The 9,585-nt window shown below is 52.9% G+C and overlaps 1 protein-coding gene across 1 annotated transcript in view; it reads left to right on the top strand.

Moving 5' to 3' along the window:
* Nucleotides 1-1,744: 1,744 nt before the first annotated feature.
* Nucleotides 1,745-9,585, top strand: part of LRRC43 (leucine rich repeat containing 43) — a 34,225-nt gene continuing 26,384 nt past the window's right edge. The window contains exons 1-4 of the mRNA XM_015417645.1: nt 1,745-1,831; nt 4,198-4,476; nt 5,970-6,080; nt 8,435-8,574. Coding sequence (XP_015273131.1) covers nt 1,745-1,831; nt 4,198-4,476; nt 5,970-6,080; nt 8,435-8,574 — 617 coding nt within the window. The remainder of the gene's footprint in view (nt 1,832-4,197; nt 4,477-5,969; nt 6,081-8,434; nt 8,575-9,585) is intronic.

The raw sequence follows: 9,585 nt of genomic DNA, 5'->3' as shown, positions 1-9,585 counted from the left end.
TCAGTGGCGCATTTGCCAGTTGCCCACTCATCAGTAGATCTATGGTGTGGACTCATTTGGAATACTGAAAAGTACACAAACGGAGAGTGATTTCAGCAAAGTGTACTTTATTCTATCCGGAACAAGACGACTTGGGCCGGCTCGCAGGCCGGCTTATATCCCCCGAGAAACCGCCACCCAAAACACACCCCTACTTCCCTATAGGTTATTTACAGTGGCTGAGAGTCCCATAGGCTCTCGACTGGGAACCTAGCCCCCTGATTGGAGCGGGCTAGGATCCGCATAGTCCATTGTCTCTTGGAGCGAAGCTCGACATTTGTCTCTGGGCTTGTCTGGACTGGATTCATTAAAAATACTGTGTACAGTTCTGGTCACCGTATCTTAAAAAGGACATTGCAGAGCTGGTAAAAGTGCAGAGGAGGGCAGCCAAGATGATGAGGGGGTTGGAACCCCTTCCCTATGAGGAAAGGCTGAAGAGTCTGGGGCTTTTTAAATGTGAAAAAGTGTGCCTTGCACATGAAAGCTTATACCCAGAACAAACCTTTGTTGGTCTTACAGGTGCCCCCACTGGACGCTACATTTGTTCTGCTGCTTCAGACCAACAGGGCTGACTACCTGGATCTATCTTCTCAACATGGTTGGTCTTGACGGTGCCGATAGATTTTTTTGTTTTTGCTGCAGCCGACTGTCAGGGCTGCTCCTTGGGAATTCGTTTTGACCAGCTCAGCATTCCCACCTGTCTCAATCTGTGTCGTGCTTAAACTGCAGGTTTTATTTCCCCTCTAATGTTACTCCCCCTCTAATGTTACTCTAATGGTGCTGGAGAAGACTCTTGAGAGTCCCCTGGACTGCAAGAAGATCAAATCAGTCAATCCTAAAAGAATCAACCCTGACTGTTCCCTGGAAGGCCAGATAATAAAACTGAAGCTCAGATATTTTGGCCACCAAATGAGAAGGGAGCACTCCCTGGAGAAGACCCTGATGCTGGGAAGGATTGAAGGTCAAAGAAGACAGGAAGGCAAAGGATGAGATGGTTAGACAGTGTCATCGATGCAACGAACATGAAGTTGAGCCAACTTCAGAGGACGGCGGAAGACCGAAACGCCTGGCGTGATCTGGTCCATGGGGCCACGAAGAGTCGGACTCAACTGTGCGACTGAACAACAACAACAAATGTTACTTCTGTGTTAACCTGGATAGCCCCCTATCTCATCAGATCTTCGGAAGCGAAGTTAATATTTTGGATGGGAGACCCCCGAGGAAGCCCAGGGTCCCTAGGCAGAGGCAGGCAATGGCAAACCGCCTCTGAACGTCCCTTGCCTTGAAAACCCAACGGGATAGCCATAAGTCGCCTGCGACTTGACGGGGGGAAAATTAGTACAATTCAATCAGGCGACGGGTGCGATCCAAGCTGACTCGAGAGTAAGCCCAGTTGAGGCCGCGAGACTTCCTTCCGAGTAAACCTGGATCGGCGCTCTGCCGGCCGTGCACGTAAACCGGAAAAGCCCCCGCAGGATGGAAAGTGCTGCTGCTGCAATCCGCCGCGGCTTGGAAAGAAGGCGCCTCCGGCAGAGCCAATCGGCTTTCCCCGCGCCGCCCCGGCGACGTCTCCTAGCGACCGGCCCCGTCACCTAGCAACGGAGGACGCGAAGCTGGTACCCGGGGCGGTCCCTAGCCTGGGCGGGCGGGCGCCACGTGTTGCCGCCGCCGCCGCCTCCTCCGAGTGGGCCGCGGGGGCTCCGGCATGGGCGGCCTCAGCGCCTCCGACGCCTTCTGGATGCACCTGCGCACGCTCTGCCTCGACCAGTTCCCCTGCGGGACTGGGAGCTGGGTAAGAGGAGAGGGCCGGGGGGCTGGGTGGGGGGCAGCGCCGCCTCCCGCCCCCCTTAAGGGACCCTTGCACCGCCCTCTGGGTGTGTTTGTGTGTGTGTGTACACCCTCTTCCCCCTTGCCTCCAGAAAGCCCGAGGTCGCTTCCTTGGCCCTCTCACAACAACCTTGTGAGGTAGGCCAGACTGACAAGTGCCCTTTCCCCCTTCACTTCCTCCACTGCGGGGCAGAGACATTTTGAATGCCTTCCCGGGCTCCCAGAGCTTTGTCCGACTCGTTGTTGTCTCCCGCTTAGCCTTATAGATAGGGTTGAGATCTGGAGGCATTGAATGCAGGGCTCAAGCATGGGCTTGAGATGGGGGGGGAGGGGAGGCAGGGCCAGGCGACAAAGCTGTTAGGAGGATAGGGTGGTCCTGTGGAATACTCTGTGCGGTTCCGGTCACTATAACTTTAAAAGGGTATCGCAGAGCTGGAGAAAGTGCAGAGGAGGGCAAGCGAGATGATAAGGGAAGGGGGGGTTGGAGCACCTTCCCCATGAGAAAAGGCTGAAGATTCTGGGACTTCTCCGACTAAGGGGGGGACACGATCGAGGTTTATGCAGGGGGTGGAAATAGTGGACAAAGAGAAATTGTTCTCCCCAGGGGTCATTTTGTAGAAAAAGAGGGGCAGGAGCTCATTAGCATAACTTATTTGCATATGCCACACCCCCTGACATCACTGGAAGCGTGTCAGAAGGCAACACCCACCGCTCCACTGAGCCTCGCTGGGACGTTTTTGAATGTTGTTTACTTGGGGGGGGGGGGGGAAGGAATGTGCAAATCTGCCCTCGCAGAGGAGGGAGAACTTGTACCTGAATAAATCTTGGTCTTAAAGGTGCCACTGGACTGTTTTGGGCCAGGGGGCGGGGGGGGGGCTCTGCAACTTACCTGGCTACTTCTTGCTCTGACTGAGGGCTGCTGGGAGCAGGGGGTGGGGCTTGTTGCATATGCCCGCCCCTGGGCTCTTTATTGCCGGAGCTCCGCTCCTGTTTGCTCCTGCAGGAAATGACCCCTGGTTCTCCCTCTCTTAAGGTACCAGATCTCAGGGACATCCAATGACGCTGATGGGCAGTAGGTTCAGGACAGACAAAAGGAAATATGTCTTTACACAAATGAGTGATTAAAATGCGGATCTCGCTGCCAGAGGATGTAGTGATGGCCACAGGCATAGATGACTTTAAAAGACAGATTCACGGACGCAACCGCATGACACAACACAGTGTGCTTTTGAGTTCTCCAAAGCTCTTCTTCAGGCTGGATGTTGCAAAATATAGAAAACGGAAGGTTCTTCAGGTCATGGTGCATGCCGTGTGTGACTCACGAAAGCTCCTCCCCTGCCACAATTCTTGTCAGTCTTTAAGGTGCTCCTGGACTCTTGCTCAGTTCTGTTATTACTTTATGGTAGTGTTTTGACTTCTCAGCTATCTCAAGCAAGAATCGGTAGAAGCAGTATATACATTTCCTAAACACCGGATGCTTTTCATAAATAACCAAAAAAGAAATACCGCATGTACTGCTCAACCTTGTATTGACTCTGGTTGTTGAAGTGGTCGCTCACAAGCCTTTGGTTGCTTTCCTTGCTGGGTGGCCCCCCCAGCCAAAGTCCCCAGTTTGGTGTAGTGGTTAAGACTCTAATCTGGGAGAACCGGGTTTGGTTCCCCACTCCTCCACTTGCACCTGGCTGGATGACCTTGGGCAAGCTGTAGTTCTGCCGCAGCTGTTATTGAAAAAGAGCAGTTTCTGCCAGAGCTCTCTCAGCCCTGCCTACCTCACAGGGTGTCTGTTGTGGGGAGGGGGAAGGGAAAAGAGTTTGTAAGTCGCTCTAAGCAGGGGGCATTTCGTAGAAAAAGAGGTGCAGGAGCTCATTAGCATAACTTATTAGCATGTGCCACACCCCCTGACATCACCGGAAGTGTGTCAGAAGGCATCACCCACTGCTCAGGCTCCACTGGACTGTTTTGGATTGCTAGCTATTGGGGGGGGGGGGACATGCAGATCTGTCCTCGCAGAGGAGGGAGAGCTCGTACCTGAATAACACTTAAAGGTGCCACTAGACTGTTTTGGACGGGGGTCGACGGGGGGGCCCTCTGCAACTTACCTGGCTGATTCTTGCTCTGACTGAGGGCTGCTGGGAGTAGGGGGTGGGGCTTGTTGCATGTGCCCGCCCCCTGGGCTCTTTACTGCCGGAGCTCCGCTCCTGTGCGCTCCTGCAGGAAATGACCCCTGGCTCTGAGACTGCCTTGGGTAGTGAAAGGCAAGGGGTATAAATCCAATCTCTCTCTCTCGCTCGCTCATGTGTGTGTCCCCCTCCCATCTTCTGTTCTCTTCAGAACAAATCCCGTTTCTCCCCTCGGAAAGCCAAAGCCACGTGGCGCTTTGGGCAGCGACAGATGAGCGTGGCGCTGTGTGACCAGCTCGTCCCTCCCACCGAAGAGACCGCGGAAGCGCTCACGGAGTTCCTGAGAAGCCCCGGCTCTCCGTGGGCCCTGCCTCCCAACTGCATCCCCGAGGACCAGCAGCTGAGGGAGCTGGCCGTGCGGACTCCGCAGGTCATCCAAGACAGCTTCATCTTCTCCTACTTCAAATCGCTCAGGATCGTGAATAGAGGCGTGAGTGGCTGAGAGATTTCGGGGTTTTTGGGGGGGAAAGACACCTGAGAGTGGACAGAGAGATCCAGCCATCCAGGGGCCCGTCTCATGTGTCACCTCCGGGCCTGCCATGTCTGCATCACTTGGCCTCGGTGTTCTCCATCTGTAAAATGGGGCCGCAGTGTTTTCAGGAGCTTCAGGACAGGTTCACGAAATTGCAGCAGATCCCATAAATTAGCATTGATGTCCATTTCTTCTAGGATTGCTAGCCCTGGGTTAGGTACAGTGGAGATTTTGGGGGCGGAGCCTGGGAAAGGTGTGGTTTGTGGAGGGGAGGGACTTTGGCCGGGGATAGCGGCATGGGGGTCCACCCTCCAGAGCAGCCACGTTCTCCAGAGGAACTGATCTCGGTAGCCTGGAGACCGGCTGAAATTCCAGGAAACCTCCAGCCATCCCCTGGAGGTTGGCGACCCGGATTTGTTCCTGTTGCTCAGGCTCAAGCATGAATTTGGATTACCTTTGTGCGTAGGCTTGCCAGTCTCCAGGCGGGGCCTGAAGACCCCCTGGAATAAAATCAGTTCCCCTGGAGAAAATGGCTGCTTTGGGGGCATTGTACCCTACTAAGCAGGAGCTGCGGTGGCTCAAGTGATTAAGACGCTGAACTGCAGGCTGTGGACAGTCAGTAGTTCAGCAGTTCGAGACCCGAGTGTGCCGCATGATGGAGTGAGCTCCCATCTCTAGTTCCAGCTCCTGCCAACCTAGCAGTTCGAAAGCAAGACATTGCAAGTAGATAAATAGGTACCACTTCGGTGGGAAGGTAACAGTGTTCCGTGCACCTTGGTGTTTAGTCATGCCGGCCACATGACAACGGAAATGTCTTTGGACAGCTCTGGCTCTTTGGATTTGAAACTGAGATGAGCACCGTAACCCTAGAGTCGGATTTGACTGGCTTTCGAGCAAGGGAACCTTTACCTTTTTTACCCTCCTAAGCAATGCTCCCTCTAAGCTGTGGAGTCCTGTGAACAAAAATTCTACTTTGTGAGCTATTGGCAATAAAGTTGTGAGCGAGCAACTTGGCTGCGGCATAAACAAGTTTGCTCTGGAGCCCCTCCTTCCTTTGCTAAGACAAAAATGTGTGAGCCGGAGGCTAAGAAACTGTGAGCTAGCTCACACTGACTCAGCTTAGAGGGAACACTGCTCCTAAGGTCCCTTCTTTCCCCAAACTCCGCCTTTCTCAGGCTCTACACTCAACAGGTGTGGCAGAATTTGGGGAAGGGAGGGAGTTCATCAGGCTTTAATGCCACGGAGTCCACCCTCCAAAGCTGCCATGTTTTTCCAGGGGAACTGATCTCTGCCGGGTGGAGATCAGTGGTGATTCCAGGGGATCGCCAGGCCCCACCTGGAGGTTGGCAACACACATAATGGTGGGTGGTGCTGTTCCTCACAGGAAGAGGGGTGGTCTGGATGGTCTGTGATTTAGTGGTCACGTGTGTGTGTGTTTTTTTTAACCCCAGGTGACTGAAATTGATGCCAATTTGTTAAAATTTCCCAACCTGGAAGAGCTCATCCTGAGCGCCAATCACATCAGCAGGATCAACTCCACCAACCTCCCTCCAACACTGAAGGTGAATAGTCACATGCCCTCTCATGAGCCTCCGTCATTTTTGCAGTTGCTCCGCTCTTTGTCTCCCAGTGTTTGAGGAGAGGTCTCGTGGTGTGGCGGTGTGGCACAGCAGTCAGAGTTTTGGACCGGGACTAGGCTTCCCAAGTCCCAGAAACCCCCGCCCCAGAGGCCCGTTCCCCGCCCCTGGGGGGAACCCCACCCCGATGTGCGCATCACCCGGAAGTGACGCGACCACGCCGGGCACGCTGGGGGCGGGGCCACGGTCATCCGAGGGAAAACCATAGAGTTTTCCCTCGGATGACCGTGGCCCTGCACCCAGCGTGCCCGGCGTGGTCGCGTCTCTTCTGGATGACGTGCATGTGGCGCGCAAAGCGCACGCGCGTGCGCACCAGCCGCAGCACGGGAGTCCCCCGGTAAGGAGAAATGTCAACTTGGCAACCCTAACCGAAATCCCTATTCAGCCAATAAAGCTGACTGACTGGATGACCGTGGGCCAGTGACTCTCTCTTAGCCTAACCTACCTCACAGAGTTGGGGATAAAATGGAGGAGGAGAGGAGGACCACGCACTTTTCAAGAAAGCTACAAGCAGCCGACTTGGGACTTCCACCTCAGGCCCTGAAACAACCTCTTCCTTGCCCTTCTTCTTTCTTCTTTTATTTATTTATTTCTTGGGTTTTTACCCCATCCTCCCAGCCAAAGCCAGCTCAGGGCGGCTGACATGAAATCAGTACATAATTTACAGTAAAATGTGACGAATTTGAATTAAAACAATTCTAAAATCATTTAACTGTACAACTCAAAAAGTGCTAACAAGAATTCCCGATGGCTGTGGTGACACAATCCGCTCTTCTTATAGTGCAGTGATGGCGAACCTTTTAGAGACCGAGTGCCCAAACTGCGACCCAGAACCCACTTATTTACCGCAAAGTGCCAACACGGCAATTTAACCTGAATACTGAGGTTGTACTTTAGAAAAAACAACTCCTACATTAACTTAAGAGGATCCAAACAAAGTAAGGAAAGCAATCCCAAAGGCTTTCATTTACTTAAAATTATTTGGCAGAGAATTTGACACTTTAATGACGGTCTGGGCCTGGCTGGGGCGATGGCACGCGTGCCCACAGAGAGGGCTCTGAGTGCCACCTCTGGCACCTGTGCCATAGGTTCGCCACCACTGTTATAGTGGGTTCCTCGATCTTATAGATATCCTTCTGACACCAACTGTCAGTAAAAGTTCCAGGAGACAAGGGCTCTCTCACTTTCAGCTGTCAGTTGTTAGTTGTTAGTTTTGTTCTTGACTCTCCAGAATGCAAAAACATGCTTATCGCTTTGGTGATGTTATTGTTGGTCTTAATAAAGGTATGATGCCTTGGTGACATGGGGATTTTGCTGTGGACCAAAGCAGCTTCCCACAAGTTTTGTAACTTGGACAGGTTTGCAATATTTTTAAAGATATTCTTATCCTCTGGGATTGGAGGTAGAATTCCTGTCGTCCCACCCTTCCCCTGTGCTGTCTGTAGCTGCCTGCCAGGCAGAAATTCTGTATATTAGGCTTCCTGGGACCGGAGCCTCTTTATGCCAAACCTGGACCTGGTGGAACATCTCCATTTTACATACCCTGTGGAATTGCACTAAATCCCACAGTGCCTGGCTCACAACTGGCCCCACCGCTGGACCTCCTGATGGCACCCAGTATTTTTGGCAGGGGTCATTTCCTGCAGGAGCACACAGGAGCGGAGCTCCGGCAGTAAAGAGCCCAGGGGGCGGGCACATGCAACAAGCCCCACCCCCTGCTCCCAGCAGCCCTCTGTCAGAGCAAGAAGCAGCCAGGTAAGTTGCAGAGCTCCCCCCGGTCCAAAACAGTCCAGTAGCACCTTTAAGACCAAGTTTTATTCAGGTACAAGCTCTCACTCGTCTGCGAGGACAGATCTGCACCCCTCCCCCAATAGCTAGCAATCCAAAACAGTCTAGTGGAGCCTGAGTGGTGGGTGTTGCCTTCTGACACACTTCCGGTGATGTCAGGGGGTGTGGCATATGCAAATGAGTTATGCAAATGAGTTATGCTAATGAGCTTCTGCACCTCTTTTTCTACGAAATGACCCCTGATTTTTGGCCACTGTGTGACAGAGTGTTGGACTGGATGGGCCATTGACCTGATCCAACATTGGCTTCTCTTATGTTCTTAAAATTGTATTGTTTGGGGCACTGCAAGTGTTGATGGCACAGGAAAAGGGCAGTCATTCTTGGTGGCCAACAGGAGTTGAGTTCGAATGCCGTCTAATGTATGCAAACGCCCAGACGGGCTCCCGGCTTCCGTTCCCCCAACAGTTCTTTTCTCTCCTCCTCCCCGGCAGGTGCTGGAACTTTGTGGCAATGAGGTGGACTGCTTGAAGGACCTGTGCGCCCCCCCTCCTCCGGAGCTCCAGCATTTGGGGCTTGGTCATAATTGCCAGCTGGGCTCTTCCCAGGAAGACTATCTCACGGATGCTTTCTGGTAACATCAAGCTTGTGAACCAGCGAGAATAACCTGAGGTGTTTTTAGCGGCCATTTTTTCTAAGGATGCTACCTGTATTTCTTCCGCTCCTAAGGGACCGCCTTTCCCCACATGTTCCCCAGAAAGCACTAAGAACAGGGTCGCAAAACCGTCTGGCCCTCCCAGGCCCTAAAGAAGCAAGGCTAGCTGTGATGAGGGCCAGGGCCTTCTCTGTGGCGGCCCCGTACCGGTGGAATGAGCTCCTGGAGGACAATCAGGGCCCTGTGGGACCTTTTACAGTTCCACAGGGCCTGTAAAACAGAGCTCTTCCACCAGGCCTTCAACTAGGGTGCCGCCTCCCAATAGTATGGCCCTGGTCCCAATATCAGTACCAACTTAATAACCAACAGCCTGGCAAGAACCCAGACTATGGTGGTCATTGACCACCTGGGTGCCGAGCGGATGCCGCCATCACTTATTAGAGGAAGAGGAGGAGAGATTGGATTTATACCCCGCCCTTCACTACCCACTCCTTCCCCTCCCCCTCCCCACAACAGACACCCTGGGAGGGAGGCGGGGCTGAGAGAGCTCTGACAGACACTGCTCTTTTTCAGGAACAGCTCTTGTCAGGACTACGGCTTGCCCAAGGTCATCCAGCAGCTGCGAGTGGAGGAGGAGTGGGGAATCAAACCCGGTTCTCCCAGATTAGAGTCCGCGCACAACCACTACACCAAACTGGCCCCTTATTGGCACTTATTAGCACCTATGTTTACTAGCTCTTACGAGTTTTATATGTTCTTGTTTTATTTAAATTGTGTGTTTTAAGATATCTTGCTGTTTTAATTTACATACATACAGGGGTCATTTCGTAGAAAAAGAGGTGCAGGAGCTCATTAGCATAACTCATTAGCAGATCTTATTTGCATATGCCACACCCCCTGAAGTGTGTCAGAAGGCAACACCCACCGTTCAGGCTCCACTGGACTGTTTTGGGTTGCTAGCTATTGGGGGGGGGGGGATGAGCCTACTGT

The sequence above is a fragment of the Gekko japonicus genome, unplaced genomic scaffold (assembly GCF_001447785.1).
Source record: "Gekko japonicus isolate JY-2015 unplaced genomic scaffold, Gekko_japonicus_V1.1 scaffold64, whole genome shotgun sequence".
In the NCBI taxonomy this organism is placed as follows: domain Eukaryota; kingdom Metazoa; phylum Chordata; class Lepidosauria; order Squamata; family Gekkonidae; genus Gekko; species Gekko japonicus.
The sequence above is the reverse complement of the archived record's forward strand: the minus strand, read 5'-3'. Positions and strand labels throughout refer to the sequence as shown.